This window comes from Lepidochelys olivacea (genome assembly GCF_965140295.1).
Source record: "Lepidochelys olivacea isolate rLepOli2 genome assembly, chromosome: 7".
NCBI classification, from domain to species: Eukaryota; Metazoa; Chordata; order Testudines; family Cheloniidae; genus Lepidochelys; species Lepidochelys olivacea.
This window is the reverse complement of record NC_140417.1, coordinates 24,163,679-24,182,121: the sequence shown is the minus strand read 5'-3', so window position 1 is coordinate 24,182,121 and position 18,443 is coordinate 24,163,679. Positions and strand designations below refer to the sequence as shown.

General features: G+C 48.3%; 1 protein-coding gene across 1 annotated transcript in view; it reads left to right on the top strand.

Annotated features, from left to right (window-relative positions):
- Nucleotides 1-17,510, top strand: part of COL7A1 (collagen type VII alpha 1 chain) — a 114,549-nt gene extending 97,039 nt beyond the window's left edge. Inside the window, exons 114-122 of the mRNA XM_084634206.1 lie at nt 179-256; nt 477-530; nt 866-914; nt 1,295-1,327; nt 3,649-3,738; nt 4,724-4,819; nt 6,223-6,339; nt 13,341-13,520; nt 13,712-17,510. Of these exons, the coding sequence (XP_084490332.1) occupies nt 179-256; nt 477-530; nt 866-914; nt 1,295-1,327; nt 3,649-3,738; nt 4,724-4,819; nt 6,223-6,339; nt 13,341-13,520; nt 13,712-13,761 (747 nt within the window). The 3' untranslated portion in view covers nt 13,762-17,510. The remainder of the gene's footprint in view (nt 1-178; nt 257-476; nt 531-865; nt 915-1,294; nt 1,328-3,648; nt 3,739-4,723; nt 4,820-6,222; nt 6,340-13,340; nt 13,521-13,711) is intronic.
- The last annotated feature ends 933 nt before the right edge of the window (nt 17,511-18,443 follow it).

The window sequence follows — 18,443 nt, the reverse complement described above, 5'->3', positions numbered from 1 at the left end:
AAGTGAGACTGTCATGTGTACCAGCTCGTTTAGAGCTGCGTCTAGGGAACAGCCCCATTCCCTGCAAGAGGGAGCTCTGGGGCGTGTGGGGGATGGTAGTTACTGCCCTTCTCTGGATGGCCCAATCCTAGAACTCCCCTTGCCGGCCAGTGTCTCAGTGTGTATTTTCCTGCTGCAGGGTGAAAGAGGCCCCCCAGGGGAGTCGACTGTAGGGACCCGAGGTGTCCCTGGGATTCCAGGAGAGAGAGGAGATCAGGTGTGTAAGCATGTTTCTGACCCATTGGATGTGCATTGCCTGGCTGAATGCTTGGCTCTGCCTGGATGTATTCGCTGTACCTTGAACCCCGCCCCCGTCAGGTGAAGAGGAGAGCTTCCTAGGGGGTTGACAGGGTTCTGCAGAGGGTGGGTGTCTCCTGGCTCAGGGAGTTGCTGACCATGTAGCACGCCTCTTGATTTCCCATTTGGCTTGTTTTCAGGGGAATCCAGGACTCGAAGGCTCGAGAGGAGAGAAGGGGGACCCTGGCATGACGGTGAGAAGAGAGCTCCCTGAGGTCTTGGAGCAAAGCCCTGACCCACAATGACAACACATCCGTGCTACTGTGCAGTCAGTCAGAGAAGTGGGATACTTCCCTCTCCCAGGGGCTGGGACTGGCCCTTGAGTTCTGCCTTCCTGCATGGCAGGCTTGAGGCCTTTTTCCCCTTTACGGTTTCCCTCCAGGTCTGGCTCAAATGTTGGATTGTTGGAGTGGGGGGAGACTGCTCTTTTCCCTGTGATCCCCAAAGCAGCTGAGGCAGGCTCATGATGGGCTGGGGGGGGCCGGAAGGCATCTCTTCCCTCTCTTCATTCCCTTGGTTTTCTCTGCAGGAACAAGAGATCCGTGCATTTGTCAGGCAGGAAATGAGTCAGCACTGCGGTAAGTGAGGCTTCACCTTCCACTTGGGGCTGACTGACTTCTCAGCAGCACCCCGGCTCTGATCTCTTATCACTACCAGGGCTCCTTGGGCAGAAACTGGTAAACAAAATTGTCTCCTTCACTGTCTCCTACTCTGCCCTCTGTCCCTTTGTTCCTTCCTCTCTCCTTCTTTTGGTTAAGTTGCATGTACCATGACTCCCACATCTGGAGGTGTTCAGAGTACAATGTGCAAGCCCCGTGCAAGTGTTAGGGGCCTATCAATCTAGTATGTCCCTTTCCTGATACCTGGTGGTGGGGCAGGTCTGTGCCAAGTGCCAGGATGCTAGAGAAGGCTTTCCCCATGGATTAACCTCCTCTTTTCTCTCTTTCTCTCCACACAGCTTGCGGCGGGCAGTTCTCCTCTTCTGAACCACGTGAGCACTGATTTCTTGTAACCCCTTTGGGATTAAAGGATGCACAGTTTGCAGTGCTGAGCAGCAGCCCTGTCATTGACGAGCAGGTCCATTCTCCCAGATATGTAGCAGGTTTCACGAACGGGCCATGGCCCGTCCTGGAAGGTCACATGCAGCTAGCTCAGCCCTGTAGCACCAGCCACGTTGGCAGATTGCCAACAGAAGAGGCAGCCCTGTGGAGATGCTGGTTTGGCATTGAGCCCTAGGAGATTTGGCGAGAGTGGCTGGGTTGGTAGGGGAGCTGTCCTTGAGGGTGACTGACTAGGCCAGGAGCAGGAGATAATGGAAACTGGGGTAGCAAGGGCAGAAGAGGTGATGAGTGACATGCTGCAGTTTGAAACATTCCTCAGCAAGGTCTCACGTCTGGCAGCACTCGGGGTGTCAGTGAGTGCGGTGGGGATTCTGAGGGGGTAGCACCAGGGAGCGAATCTCTATAGGCAAGGAGGACTCAGTAGACTCCAAGCCTAGAACTGCCAATAGGGCAGTTTCAAAGCCGAGCTTCAGAGGCCGGACAGGAATGCGTGGCCAAGCATCTGATGGCAAAAGGAGAGTGCTGCACTGGGCGTCCCCAACCAACCTGAGACAGCATCTGACATGCTACGCCAAGATTAGCAAACAGAGAGTCACAGCAGCCATCCCTTCTCTGGACCCAGGGTCTAATGCGGCTCTCCCCGACTCACTTTGAACAGACTGCCAGTGGGCAGAGTAACTTATGGGTAGTCGTGCCTGGAGAAGCCAATACTTGTGATACCAAGGCACCAAATACATGGTAACAAGCCTGTAAAAGAACAATTATTGTGCAAGCCAGGACTGAGGAATCACTATAGCAAATACACTAGAGCAGGGGTCGGCAACGTATGGCACGCGTGCCATTAAAAATCCAATTCGGCCTGGCCCTGCCTGGCCCGCTCTTCTCTGCTCCCCACCCCATCCCACGGGGGCAGGGGGCAGAAGCTTGGTCCTGCCAGCTCCCCTGTCTCTTTCCGCAGTGTGCTGGCTTCCTGCCCCTCTCTCCCAGCCCTCTGCTTGACTCCTTCATCCACCCCCCACAACCCCAGCCCTAACTCTGGCACCCCCACACATACCCAAGCCCCCCACACCCCATGCCCTGATTCTTGTACCCCCCCATACCCAGGCCCCCCACACCCAATGCACCCCCCCACATCCTGACTCTTGCACCCCCACATTCCCACCCTGAGCACCAAATGGGAGCTCCTGCACCTTCCCCACCCCCCACATTCCCACCTGCATCCCTCGCACCAAATGGGAGCTGTCCAGGTAAGTGCTCCACACCCAAACCTCCTGCCCCAACCCTGAGCCCCCTTCCTCATTCTAGCACCTGGCCAGACCCTACACCCCAACCCCCAGCCTGCTCCTTCACTCCCACCCTCAGCTCAGTGCAGAGAGAGAGGAAGAGAATGGCCAGAACCAGGGAGAAGGTAGGTACCCACTGTATGTGGGCAGGGCCGGGACCCCAGACCGGCAGCAGGCTGAGCAGGTCCTGCAGCTGGGATCCCGGCTGGCAGGAGCCAGCGGATGGAACCCCTGAGTGGCAGCGGGCTGAGACACTCAGCCCACTGCCGGTCTAGGGTTCTGGCTGCCGGCCCCTTGCCAGCTGGGGTCCCGGCCACCAGCCCCCCTGAGCCCGCTGCTGGCCTAGGTGAACAGAACCCCAGACCATCAGCAGGCTGAGCTGGCCGGCAGCATAAGGTCAACATTTTAATTTAATTTTAAATGAAGCTTCTTAAACATTTTGAAAACCTTGTTTACTTTACAATACGACAATAGTTTAGTAATATAATATATAGACTTACAGAGAGAGACTTTCTAAAAAACGTTAAAATGTATTACCGGCACGTGAAACCTTAAATGAAAGTGAATAAATGAAGACTCGGCACATCACTTCTGAAAGGTTGCCGACCCCTGCACTAGAGTAAGGAGAATAAGATGGGACAAGGACATTGACAGACTCATCCGGGGTAAGATCTGTTCCTGCACAAGGGCTGAGCCTGGTGTGGATCAGGGGAGGAAGAGAGAGGTGAGTGGGGGAAGGGAAGGGAAGAGAAGGGAAGAGAGGGCTGGTGAGGAAAGCGAAGGGGAAGGAGGAAGGAGGGTTTCATAGCAGGTTCCCAGAAATGGTAAAAAAACAGCTGAAGATTGTAGGGAAGAGGAGGCCAGCAGGGCAGCCAGCAGTGTAAGCCTGGCAAGGAGGAGCTATGACGCAGAGGTAGGTAATGTTTGGGCAAACATGAAATGAATTATTTGCCTGATTGTTCTCAAAGGAGGATGGGGGACACATGCAAGGAACAGACATAAATCTTCCAGGAGAGGAAGAAGAAATACCAGAGGAAATCAGGATCACGGCAGAACAGGTGATTGAGAAAGCAGAGCATCTTTCTAAACCACCCATGCCAAACCGGTCCAGAGCAGAGCCAAGCAGACTCCATCCTTGAATGGCAAGAGAGAGTGAGAGAGATTATCTTCTAGTAGATAATTCCACACTGTTTCCAGCCAGACCCAGCAGGCTGTACCAAGCTGGGGAAAGGCTGAGTTTAGTATTGGAGGCATCATTCGTACAGGGCACAGTGTTCATAGGCTTCTCAGCATTCCTGTAGTACCTTCCTATTTGTGTGTAGAATCTGTGACCACATGCCTCATCCAGAGCCATGAGTGAGCCTGCCTCATATCTGGGAAGACCTTTGCTGTGCTCGTCTGTGTCCTGTCTTGTCCTCCACTGGTGTTTGACAGCTGCCTTGTTGTTTTTGTATATTGTTCAAACTCTAACTCACCAAGGGCTGTGTTCAAGAGCATGTCTGCCCGCTCCAGGAAGCCCAGTTCTGCTGAGGGGATTGGGTGGATTAGGATGAAGGGAATCTGAAGAGAATATATCTCCCTTTGTGCATGCATCCTGCCTATAGGTCTCTTTCTGCTGGTATTTCCAGCATCTATATTGCCATCACCTTGCAGTGAAGTCAGTAGGGTGAATTTTTCTATTTAGCCTCTGTCCCAGGAGGTCCTGTCCCATCAGAGGCAGGAGGATACAATTACATAGATTATGCCACAGGCCAGGGCTGATGCAAACAAAGTGCTGCTGTTCAGTGTCCAATGGCGAGCCGCAAGAGGTGGTCCAGACCTGCCCGTCTATGGTGCTTCTCTCCATAATGCCTATTTCTTCCCTTAGGTCTCCAACGCAATGCTAGTTTTGCACCATGTCTGTCTGGCTGTTAGCAGTCTTGGAAGTGGACAGTACTGATGCTGCTCTTGAGCATTAGCCCGTGACTTGTCGGGGGGAGGGGAGCCATGTCAGTCATTCTTATGTCCTGTTTGATGTCTGTGCTGTGTCCTTGCCTCTCTTAGGTCTTCTCCCCAACTATCCATCCACCCAACCATTCCTGTCTGTTAATGCTCATCTAGTCCCTGTGCTTAAGTTGTCACACGCTGAAGAAGAGGAGGGTGAGTCTTGTCTCTTTGTGCCCTGTCATCATAATCGTTCTCCAGTGCTGACTTTGTGAGTCCTGCATGGAAGCTCTGCCATTACAATGTCCTTCACTTGCGGGTACCAAGGGATTGCAATACCCACCTTCTGTAACAGTAACTCAGAGAACCTAAGGCAGCTGCAGGCCATTTAAAAGTAGAGTTCTGGCTATTTATTACCTTAATGCTAAGATGCACCTAGATATGGGCCATTGTATTATGACTTAATGAAGGGCATCTGCATTCTCACAATGACACAGAACATATAGGGATGTCTTTGCTATGATGTCAAACCCCAACCACCTTTGGATCAACTGATCAGAGGGACAGGCGAGTGAGAGTGATGTGCAGAATGAAGGGAGTGTTGTTTATCAAACAGCTGGAGTGCACAAGGTGCTCAGGATCAATGGGTAGGTTCATGGAAAGATAAACAGTGACTGAGTAGAGGAGTAAGTGTATGGCTTGGATAGATACTGCAGGATGGTCACATGGCTTATGGAAGGGTATGTGAATGTAATGGGTGTGTGAATGTCCAGGATGACGGGTGCGTGGATGAGTGAATATGGATGGAGAGTAGATGAATGGATGGGCTCATAGGTAGAGGGGGTGAAAGGAATGGGAAGAGGGAATGTCTGAAGAATGATGGGAATGTGAAGGCAAGTGTGTAGAATGACTGGAAGGATTGATTGGCCAGATGCTACAGCATGGCTGGTAAAGCAGCATAGGTTGGTGGGTAAACATCTAAACCTGAATTGCATCCAGTAGTAAGTGAAGGTGGCACAAATCCTCCCTCTAGCTCCTTTTCCAGCTTCTCTGTTGTCCCGTTGAGATAGGGCACAGAGAGATTTGCAGAGATAAGTCTCCAGAGAGGGTGTTCATTCCCCATTTATTTAATTGTTAGCATTTTCAGTGACAGCCTCTTCGCTTCCCTGTGTCCTGCCCCCACACACCCCTTGTCTGCTCTAGAACATTTTGTATCTGTTTTCCAGGCATAGTGTCCATCCCAGTAAAATGAGCACAACATGTTCTAGTGTAGCTGTAGCCACACCGGTCCCTGTGCTGTGACACTGCACCTTCAGGGAAGTGACCCCTGTGGCACGGTTAGTTACTGAGCAGTGCAGCCAACTCCTCTCCCTCCGGCTACCTTTGTGCAAACAAGCCAGTGCACCAGCCAGGCAACTCAGTGGCATGTTGACCAGGCCTGTTACTGAATCTGCTCCCAGGATCAAAGCTGCAGGCTAATTGTCGTCATCCTAGGAATGATGAGGGATGAATTCCCACATGGCTCGGGCAACTAGCCCAGTGACCTCATCCACCTGCCCTTCCCACCCTGCACTTTCCTGTCCTGTGGCCCTTCTGATATGGCCGGTGTTATTTTCCAGGGCACGAGGTGCGTGTTGTGAACACAAATGACCCTGAGTACGAGCATGTCTACGCAATGGAGGACTATGAAGAGAGCCTGGAAGCTGATGGGACAGAGAGCACCATGCTGAGTGATGGTGAGTTTCCTTAACCTTCCGACAGCTCTGAGGAAAATGAGACCCTCCAGCACTCTCGGGGTGGGGGTGGGGGTGGAGGGGGGAGCAGAGAAAAAGAAGCAGACTTGGTTTTATGTGGTCCTCTGCCTTTCTAACCTAGTCATTAGGGGTCGGTAAAGTCGATGTGCGTGACTGCTTCCTGCAGTGAGGCTGGCTGGCATGTGAGGTGGGAACAGGATACGGAGCCTTTCACCTCTCAGTCACTGTGCCCAGCCTGCCCAGTGGAAGTTGTTACCATCTGAAGGGTGTTTGGCAGCCTATGTGAAAGGAGTGGGTGGATCTCTGTCCAGTTCTTAGTGGACAAGCATCCACAAAACAAAATCACAGCACAGCTGCAAACATTTTCCAGCTTGATCTCACTTGTGACGGAGAAGCCAAGGGCTCATTGGGCCATGGAGGCCGAACTCCTTCTCAGGCACAACAGAAGTGGCCTCTTCAGAAAAAAAGGCGGGATCCTCCTGTTAAATATGCTCGGTGGTAGTATTTTATGTGAAACCTTAGCTTATGTATCCTGCATTTAAAATTCAAAACCCGCGTGCATTGTAATTGCTATTTAGTAAAATCAACTCTTGTAATACAGCAACAAGGTGGACACCTCCCAAATCAATGGGGCAGAAAAGAAGTCCTTGTAACCTGAAAGAGGAAGAAAGGAAGCCTTTATGCCCTGCTTTGGGACACGTTAGAAATATGATTTAAGAGCTAGTTGCCTAGATTCTTGTAGATGAGCCCAGGACTTAGCCATAATTTTGGCATGGACTGTAGATGCCACATCTGATGGGAAGCGTGATGACTCTGAAACTGCCATTTATGGAGACCTCACTGAATGGTGTTGGATAATCAGGAGAAAAAGACTTCTCTCTAAGGTCTGAAGCTGCTGATATTCTCTAAGGCTATTTGGGTGTGGAAATTTGGTCCCTGAAGGTATTTCACAAGGGTTCCAGGACTTCCCTGTCTCATGAAAAGTAGATTCCAACAGAAAGCTCCAGCAAAAAGGAGGACCACAAGGTTGCCACCAAGAGAGGAGATAGCATAGTAATGATGTACAATAGTTAAGTTCTGAAGGATTTTCAAGCAACTCTGCTGCTTACGTGTTGCGATTTGTCCCCATGCAAGTTGGGACCCCATTTTTGTGACTTCTGATCTTGAGGTGAAAGGGCAGGTGACCTGTGCATGGTGTGGCCAGGGAGAGGGCTTTGTTACAGTTCAGGGGAGCCAGCATCTTCCGCCTTTCATTCCTGATACTTGTGGGCAAGCCAGCTCTGGAATATGACCCACTCATCCTCCTATCTTGCACTGCCTCTGTGAAATAAACCCAGAGGTTTTCCTGAACCCACAGTCCATCCATTAGCCTTTCCACTTCTTCTTCACATATGGGAAGTCAGGTTTAGGAGGCTTCTCCTCTGGCAAACAAGGACTTCCTAAACAAGTACTTTACTTCTGTTTGTAAAAGTGATCATCCCCAGGGCAGCTCCTGAGCACGGCCAGCAGAGGAGAGAGACCTCTGAGGCAGGTAAGAAGCAGACCTGCCTGATAACTCTCCTATCACAAGGGGGAGCCACCACTCTCCCCCTCCACCCTCTTTTGAAACTGTTCATCTGATTTTTTTCTCCCACCTCCCAGTAAAGTGACTAATAAGTTTAGTGGTCTGTGCTAACAGTGACCCCTGAGTAGTGTGGTAGAGATCTGGCATTTTTTTTGCAGGGAGGAGATGGTGCCGGTCTCCCAACTGTTAAGTGTCCAATCATGGCTGAGTGAATAAAACTCTTTGTACTGTGCAGAAGGAAGGAAGAAAAAGGAAATCTTTGGGTGGAAAACAAAGATCCTCCTCTTATAGTCTCTGTGCCCTGCCATGTTGTTAATGAGGATTCTATAGAGGATTCTTACCCCTCCCAGAAACAGCAATGCCCTAAATACTAAGCATCTAGTACAGTACAGCAAAGATCATATTGGCACGTTGCTAAAAGCAATGTTTCTTTTAATTTGCATGAAATGGAGCAGATAGCAGCCACCCAGAGAGAGACTACAGGTCCCAAACTGCAATGCTTCAAATATCCAGATCACAGCACTGCATTGTGGCATCTGTTAGAGCAGACGTGGGCAAACTACTGCCTAGGGGCCACATCCGGCCCTCCAGACATTTTATTCTGGCCCTTGAGTTCCTGCCGGTGAGCGGAGTTCATGGCTTGCCCCATTCCACGTGTGCCATGGCTCTGCGCGGCTCCCGGAAGCAGCGGCATGTGCGCTCTCCGGCTCCTATGCATAGGAGCAGCCAGGGGGCTCCGCATGTTGACCCTGCCCCAAGCACCGCCCCGCAGCTCCCATTGGCTGGCAACCGCGGCCAATGGGAGCTGCAGGGGCAGCGCCTGTGGATGGGGCAGTGCGCACCTGGCCGCACCGCCACATAGGAGCCGGAGTGGGGATATGCCACTGCTTCCAGGAGCTGCTTGAGGTAAACGCTGCCCGGAGTCTGCACCCCTGACCCCCTCCAGCACCCCAGCCCTGATCCCCCTCCTGCCCTCCAAACCCCTTTGTCCCATCCTCCTGCACCCCAGAGCCTGCATCCCCAGCCAGAGCCCTCACCCTCCACCTGCATCCGAACCCTCTGCCCCAGCCCAGAGCCCCCACCTGCATCCTGAACTCCTCATTTCTGACCCCAAGCCCCAATTTCGTGAGCATTCGTGGTCCGCTGTACAATTTCCATATCCAGATGTGGCCCTCGGGCCAAAAAGTTTGCCTGTCCCTGTTTTAGAGCCACAGTAAAGGTGAGGGTGATCAGCAGTTGCATTTGGTTCTCTGACAGTGCTTTGGCTACCAATCCAGTACAAGGTTTGAAGCATAGGGATGGATCACATAGGCTTTCAAGAGCTGGTGGTTTATCCAGCAGATGCGAATCTTAGTATCAGGGTTCAGGGCTGAGAAAGCTATCCAAAGTGCTGACGTAGTGCGAGTCACCATAGGATCCAGGTACTGACCTTCAGGTTTAGGTGAGACGGTATTGTGACATATCGGGGAACGATTCAGACCAGTGAGGGCCTGCGTCATCCTTGCCATGCAACCTTGCGTGCCTTACAATACCTTGCTGAAGTAGCTCCCACCTGGGCTGCTCACAAACTGCATGCAAGCCACACCTTGCCAGTTACACCCTGGCTCTCATCAGCTTTGCTTCTACTGCGGAGTGACCCCAACGTGCCCTCAGTCCTGGATTTCCCCCCATAAATGTATGTCCTGTACTGCCCACCCTCTCCTGGACTGTACAAATATTTTAAGTCCGTTATTCCTTTAAGGGAATAATATATTGGCTTATTATCTTAAATAGAGTTACCCAGACACTTCAATTTAAACACACTGGATTAGATAAAACAGTAAATCAAGATTATAAACTACAAAGGGATAGATTTTAAGTGAGTACAACTATTGAGTCATAAAAGTCAGAAATGGTTACCAGAGAAATAAAGATAAAACGCCTACTAGTGCCTAACTTAACAAACTATATTAGATTCAAGCAAAATTTCTCACCACATGCTTCCAGCAATGTTAACATGCCCCACCCCCAGAGTCCAACAGCTGGTTTTTTTGGTCATCTTAGGAGCAATGCTAGAGACAGACGGAGGGAGAGAGAAAGAGGTGGTGTCCTGGGGTGTTTGACCCTTCTTTTTATAGTTTGTCCCTCTCTTGAAAAACATTTTCCAGGTGAGAAGTAGGAGACGGCATCTGTGGGGCAGGATGTTCCCTGCTGTTTTTCCTATATGTTTAAGCTTCCTTTGTTTTCCCTTCCTGCTTGATGACTCTGTTTACTGCTTAAATGCAAATTAAGGCAAACATACACTTATTTGTTCCCAGCAGGCCTGTTTGACCAGTTTGCTGCTACGTGGGTCTTGAACATGCACTCTTAACATGATACAGGGGAACCTTATTGTGATGGGTTCCCCCCAGAGTGCCACCTGGAACTGGGGTACCACTGAGCCCTCTGACTGATCAGCCTGGGCTCCCTCTCACACTGCTGCTGTGACAAGCTCTAGACAACTCCGGGTCTTACACTTCCACAGGCAGGGACACACCCAGCCGCAGTTACATGCAGGCTTTGACCAGCCATTGCATGAACCAACAATAGAAAGGCTACAGCCAAGATTTCTCCCAGCCTCGAACGAAGGAGCTGTTCTGCCCAGACCAAAATCCCGACCAATATGAATTTATTACTCAGTTCGCCTCTCACTCAGTAGGGAGAGGAGTATGCACACTTGTGGTAACTAAGCGGAGGTTTTCCCCCAGACACTTAAAGGCACACTGGTTTAGGTTAAAATATAAAACAAGTTTATTAACTACAAAAAGATAGATTTTAAGTGCGTATAAATTATAGCAAATTAAGATTAACATACTAGAAGAATAGGATTTGAATTAACAATTTCTCACCTTGACTGATGATACAAGCAGTCTTACAGATTCTCAAGGCACAAGCTGCACTTGCTTTGCAGCGTGGGATCCCCACCCCCGCTCCAAGTCCTTTTCTTTTGGAGCTTCTCTCAGGTATTGAGTTGTGGGGGAGTGAAGAACAACAGATGATGTCACTCCCTGCCTTATATAGCTATTCCATATGGCAGGAACCCTTTGTGCCAAAAACAGTTCCCAGCCCAGTTTGTGGAAAAATACAGGCACCCAAAATGGAGTCTAGAGAAATGTGGTCTGGTCACATGCCCTTGCAGAGTCATAGCAGCCATTACTTACAGGTTGGCTGAAACATCCACAGGAAGGTTAAGCTATTCCACAGCCCATTGTCTTTGCTGATGACCTATTAACTGTCATGTTTCTTCATTGTTGTACCTGAAAGGCTGGCTGTGGGTGTCTTCCAGAGTAATCCCATTTGAAATTCGGATCCATAGTCAGTATTCATCACTTCAGATACAAAAATGATACATGCATACAAATAGGATAATCATAACCAGCAAATTATAACTTTTCCAATGACACCTTACATGACCCATCTTTTACAAAATGCATCATAATTATGCCATAATCGTATCATCATAATATTACTATGACAAATATAGGGTGTAGTGTAACACTTACAACTTCACATACAGTGTTTCCACACATATTTTATCTGGACAGTACTGACCAGCAAATTGAGTTTTGAAATGATACCTTACAAGGCATACCTTATACAAAGATGATTACAATAGTGCATAGGGTGTGAATACAGGGGTGTATTTCATCAGACCTCCATCCTTACAAAGCTGCAGTAGGGTTAGCCACTGACTGACCTGGAGGCAGCAGGTCAGGGCCCTCTTTCCCGGACAGGGCATCTACCACCATGTTTTCTTCTCCCTTGGTATGCACAATCTTCATATCAAGTTCTTGTAGTATAAATCTCTAGTGCAGAAGCTTGGAATTTGAGCCTTAATTTTGTTTAACCAGATCAACAGATAATGATTCCTTAAAACTCTGAACTTCCTGTTAAGAAGATAGGGCCTAAACTGCTTGACTGTTCACACAATTGCATAACATACTTTCTTTATGACAGAATAATTTCTTGCTTAAGAAAGCAATGGGGTGTTTCTTGTTGTTTACCCTGTCTGCATCAGGATAGGCCTTAACCCAGGGTCTGATGCATCTGTGCACAGTTCAAACATTTTATCAAAATCTGGACTAGCTAGAAGGGGCTTTTTCAGACAAGACTTTCTTTAGCTTATCAAAATTCTCTTACCTGCCTTTGTCCATACAACTTTGTTAGGCTTTGTCTTTTTACATAGGCCTGTGATTGCAGATACACAAACCTTCTGTAATAGTTTACCAGACCTATGAAAGATTGAACCTGTTTTTTGGTTTGGGTACAGACCAATTTACTGTGGTTTCAACTTTCAAGGGTTCAGGAGATATTTGTCTTCTCCCTACCCAGTGTCCCAAATAAGGAATTCTGGCTGCTCCAATTTGACACTTAAGAGGCTTTTATGGGTAGACCTCCCTTTTTGAGCTTTGGCAGCACCATTTGTAAGTGTTTTTTGTGTTCAGCACAAATGTTGCCAAACACTGCAATGTCATTGACATAGGCCCTTGCAAACCTCTGAACCATTTAACACTTGGCTGAAAGCCTCTGAAAGGTGGCCCCTGCATTAATTATCCCAAATGGTAACATTGTGAACTCAGAGAGCCCTGTCAGTGATGAAAGTGGCGTTCTTCTGTGCAGCCTCATTTAAGGGAATATTTCAATAATCTCTGCCAAATCAAAAAAGCTGAGATCTTTTAGCTTTGCTTAAGATATCTAGCATATCACCTATTCTAGACATAGGATAAGCATCTAGTACTGTGCCCACCCTGAGTTATCTGTAATCAACACAAAACCTTACAGTGATATCTTTCTTAGGGACCAAGACCACAGGTGGTACCCAAAAGCTGTCAGACTCTTTAATTACTCCCAGGTCTAACATGCTTTGTATTTCTGTACAAGTTTGTTCCTGAACCTTGCCAGTGGCCCTGTAGCTCTGCTGGGAGGTGGCTGTGGTCTTTCTGTAATGATTTTGAGTCAGCCAAGGGTGACTTTCGTGGCTTGTTAGAAAATACATTGTGGTTTTGCAGCACAGACAACACGTCTTCCCTTTCAGCGGGTGTGAACACAGTGCAGATACCATTGCTTTCCAGAGTTGAATCAGTTTGGCATTCAGCCATTAAATCAGTGAGGTGGTATGCCTCCGTTTTCCTTTCCACAGAGGTCTGACCAATGCAAAATGTTTAAGTGTCTTCCATTCACATATAAAACTGCCAATCCCATCTGGCTCCTTTCCATTTCTCTCTAGCGGTACCTTACTGGGGGTTCGCCTTGGGTTCTGAAGGGCAAGAGGCATCCTAATGTCTTCTGATGATGTTTTGCTAGGTATGATGTCAGAGCAGATTTTTAAGCATTGATCTCTTTTTTCCCTCAGCCCCAGGGAACCTAACCAGCAACTCTGCTCACTTTTTTCCCCTCCCAGCTGATCCATGCAGCTTGCCCCTGGACGAGGGAGACTGCAGCAGATTCACACTCAGGTGGTATTATAACCAAAAAGTGGCAGAGTGCCGGCCTTTCATCTACAGCGGCTGCAGGGGGAACCTCAACCGTTTCTACACCAAGGAGGACTGTGATCTCCAATGCAGGCACCAGGCAGATTCAGGTAGGGGACCAGCAGTGCCGCTCCTCTCCATTGCCAATAAATCTAGGACAGTAAATGTCCCTTTGTGCTGATTCAGCCCAGAATGTCGGTGAAAACGGGCAGGCTGTAACACCAGTGTGTCTAGATGCTGGGGTGTAGGGGTCCTGACTCCCAGTCGTCTGCTTTCACCACTCTTTCCTCTTTTTCTGCAGATGTCCAAATTGCTGCTGACAACACGTCTGATGGAAAGAGGAATGCATAAACTGCCCTGTTTTAGTGGGGTTTTCCCGTCCGGGGGGAAACTGACCAAAGGGAGAGAAGACCCCACCTGCCCTCTGAGTGAAAGACTCTTACAGGGGAACCTACCCTGGGCCTGCCCCAGGTCCTGGCCACACATGGTGTGTTTGGTCTGAGACTCTCCTTGTTGCCATCTCTGCTCCCTGCAGCATTGCCCCGCATGCCAGCTTGCCGGAGCAGAGACCTGGTGCTATTTCATAATGAGTATTTGTGTTGCTCGTGGTTTTACTTTTTTTTATTATTTTTAAATTAAGGTGAAATTTTTATCAAATGGAAAAAAATAGCTGTAACCTCTTTAAAAAGCCAACAGTTCTGAATTAGAGCTTTTTAATTTATTTGATGCTGACTAAGAACACACAGAATGCATTAGCCAGACCAAACCTGTTCGTATTGCCACTTGCTTTATTTCTGGTTCACAGGCCTGTGGGCCACTGCTTGTGAAATGGACTAGCCAGCTTGACTGTCTCCTAGCCAAACTGCTCCTGTGGAATTGGCGACCCACTCACTCAGTGAGCACAGCTGTGAATGGCAGCATAAAGGCACAAAGCCCCTGGATTCAGTGCCAAAGTTTGCATGATGTCAATTCTCCAAAGGATAAAATCTTCTTGGTTTCTGCCTGGAAACTGTCCCCTCCCATCCCCCAGGCACTGGAAATACTTCTTCGTGGTTTGTAGCGTTGTGCTTTCTTTTCTCTTGCTGTTTGTCTTTTGGGGGGACTCGTTGGGCTGTTGGCAATTCCGCCCTTGGGGCTGCCAAAGGAACAGAACATACAGGCTGCCCTCCTCTCCTGGCATATCCCAGGCAATTGGACTGTATCAGAGAGGAGGAAACACAACCCAGTTGGGCAGCCCTTGAATCTTAGAGATGTGATCTCATGGCTTGGAAGAAACTGGCCAGGTGTCAGTTCTCCTCGAGCCCCAGCGAGAGCCTGAGCCAGAAGGGACCTTCTCTCTAGGCAATTCCACCATTCTCAGCATAACTCTTCTCTTAGCTCCATGCTCAGAAGCCCTCACAGACAAGCACGTGGCAAATAGCAAAATGTGGCTTACGGCTTGGCAGCGGAGATCAGCCTCTCTCTCCTGGTCCATGCATTTCCCTCTGGATCCCCAAGAAATCTGTTCTGCTCCAGAACAGCATTTGCCAAAGGAAAGGACCTGGTTGGTATCTCAGACCTCCATGCTCCGGTAGGACCAGACTGTTTGCACACTCCATTCGCCATCATCAAAACAAACCATTTTATAGTAACTAAGGGTGATGGGTGGGGCTTGTTCAAGGCACTTTCCTGCTGGCCTCCACCAAATCCTGGATGTTAGCTACATCTCCCGTGCGCTGCTCCCCTGCACTGTGTACTGCTTGATGCCTGCAAACATTCAGTTGGTATAAAACAGCTGGGAAATGCAATTCACACCTGGCCTGGACCGCCAGTGCAATTTTGTACCCAGGCAAAGGTGATTTTACAGAGGTCCCTGGGAATATCCAAGACCTCCGATTAAAGAAAAGAAATCAGGATGTTGAAAAAATTTAATTTTGGATTCCAGAAAAACTCTAGTCGGGACCATTTGCAAAGTTGACATCATGTAGAGACTTGGGATTTGGAAAATCATGATTTTTATTTAATTACTAATTGACTTAACCTCTCAGGTTCCAGGCGGGGGCTTCACAGCGGTAAAGGCTGTAACGTCTGTGCTTGTTATGCCACTGGGGGAGGCATAGGCAGCTGTGAAAGAGCAACAGACCCGTTAAAGGAAACATTCCCCGCCTCCGCCCAAAATAAATTTCATTTGAAAAAGTTTCACCTTAATCCTGAACAGTAACCAATATTCTCAAGCAAGAGTGACAGCACTGGGAGAAACCTAAACAAAGGCCAGAGCGTGTTTAAGTCTACGTGTGTGTGTGGATTTGTCTGTATGATGCACATTGATCCACACCCATTTTAACAATGCTTTTCTTTAACCCAGTGGTGCTGAACCTTGTTATGAGAATAATCAGGGAAACACTGAGGATGGTGCTATGCTCTTGTAAGTTCCTGCCATCATACGGCATTTTAAAAAGCTTTGTAAAGACTGTTTGCAATCCCGGTTTTATACCATTGCCCTTTTCCCCACCCAAAACACTGTGCCCACAGTTGGACATACTCGCACTCTCTTTCAGTTATGTAAAGTGCCAATACAAACCTCCCATCTTTACACAGCTGTTCTGAAAAGGGAAATGAGGGTAACCGTCACATCTGAAACCATGCCAATGGGTGGGTGTATATATGATATCTATATATTGCTGCAGTGTGTGTGTGTGTGTGTGTGTATATATGTATACAACATGTGTCTGTGTGTCTGAATGCAAAGGAGGTGTCATTTAAAGTTGCGGTAATTTGAATCTGATGCAGTTATTGTAATGATCGCTAGTGAGGAAACATCCTGGGCTAAGACACAGGCACAGAGAGATTTCACTGGCTGGACAGAAGTTAGGGAGCCACATTGTGGCTCTAAAAGATTGTTTCTGTAGTCATCGGGTCATGTTCCTGTGGCGTGGCTTGCAACAGGTGTAGCTGAGGGAAATGTGACTGGTGTTTCAAGTGCCTGGCTTCGTGTGGCGGGAGAGACTTGCTGTTGAACAGTACAAAGTAAGAACTATGCCTGGGAAGATGTGTGTGTGTGCAGCACTGTTGTGATCTCAGTGCATTGACTGTAGATCTCCATTTTGATTACAGTTCAGATCCTCTCTAAAGACGACTACTACTACTGTGTTTTCTGGTAATGGCCCATATACCCTAGTGATGCTAATACCAATTGGCTTGGTGAGGGCATTATTTGTGATATTCTTTTAATAAGAGAGTACAGTTCTGAGGTCTTGGCTCCTGACGCAGCCCTAAGTAATCGGCAATATCTTAGAGTTGCTGACGTGTCATGTCACCTGCCCAGCTGGCCGGAATTGTGCTGTGATGCTTCCAGCAACTTCCTCTGAAGTTGTCAGGCTTAGATCTTCAAAGCATGGGTGTGAGTGAGAAGCCCCCTGTTACAGTAATGGGCACTAAAACATCTGACTCGGTTGAGGACAGACCTTCTCCCAGCCTGCATGGATTGCTCACTCCCGTGGGATGCCTGAGTCAGTGCCCAGTGCTTTCACAGCACTGTGCAATGTTTCCATTGTCGTTCTTGCACAATCTTACAGCTTTTCCATAAAGGTCCCTTGGAAATGGAGAACCACCATCCTCCTTACATCTGGGCCCGCGTGGCCTTGCTGTAGATCATTACTAAAGATAAACTTAACTTATCAGCATGTTCCCTGCATCTTTTTTGGGGACGTGTTTGTCAGCATCCAGTGGTAAGTTTCACTTCCGTGTCACCTCTCAACAGCTGTGAAAGAGGCAAAAATACCACCCTGCCTGGCAGTGACTTTAGGAAGATTTGTCTGGATAGATTCAGAGAAGGGTCACTACAATCGCAGCCTCCCACCCTCTGTTGCTTTTGTAGCTGCTCAATCTGCTTGCGATGTAAGCAAAGCAGGCAGCTCGCAGCACCATCCAGAGCGTGTTACATTGTGTCACTCCAGTTGCTCAGGTACACACTGTACAAGGCTTGTCCTTGAGCCTGATGTTGAACTGGTCCTGCAGAATCTAGATGCAAGTCATGTTTGGTTGTTGTTTTTCTGTCAAGTGCCTCTCGTGACATGGTGCAAAAACTCAAAATCTGGCAAATAAAAGTTTGTGATACCTCATTTCTGTTGGGCTTACCAGTCTGTCTGTTAATGCTGTGCCTCTCCCTACCCACCCCAGAACCTCTTGCTCATCGCTACGTCACACTGTATCTGCACTTTTCACTTACTGGAATTTTGGGGCCTTTAGAAATGTTTGTGTCTCTCTCCATCACTTTATCCAGCCCTTTTGCTTTCTGGCCTCTAATAGAGAGGAGCAAGTTGGTGCCAAGACTCTCAGCTGCCATTAAAGAGCCCCACAGAGAGTATGTGAGGATTGTTCCCAATTTGATGCACAAGCCTAAACTTGCTACTGTGACTGGCTGAAAAGAAGCAAAACCCATCTGTCTGGGTTCAGGAGTATACACTTGTCATCAGTCAGCTGCAATGAAATGATCAACATAGCCTGTCATCCCTCAGAGTTCCATGGAGTATGCCCAGGCCAGGGAGTGGGCATTACAGCACCAGAATCAAATGCTAATTGTCCATTTTGCTGGCGAGCATCCCCATTTTAAGTTAACTAAATGGGAGAGGATCTGCTCTCTTTCAAGGCCTTTCACCAAGGCTGAAATTATTTTTGAAAGAGTAACCACTGAAGTTTTGTTGGCCCAAAATACGCCTAATCTTTGTTCTTAAGTCTGTTTACAAAGTCCATCTAAATCTTTGTTGCTCTGTTTTTATTTCTTTGAAAAAAACAAACTTAAATTTGTTTTTTCCTTGTTATATAAAAAGCCATGACTCATAAGTGACCTGATGATAGCAAACCAACATAAGTGCCTGGTGCTCACATGCAACTCTACTAAGATGATCCAACTCTTGCAATTTTCCCTTCAATAACTGACCAGTAAATGCAGTCTAGCATCTGGGAGCAACCCTACAATAACAGAAAAATGTGCCAGCTCTCCCCACTCATTTTCTGGTGCCCAGGGTGCAGTCAGTAGTGAGACTCGTGCAGTC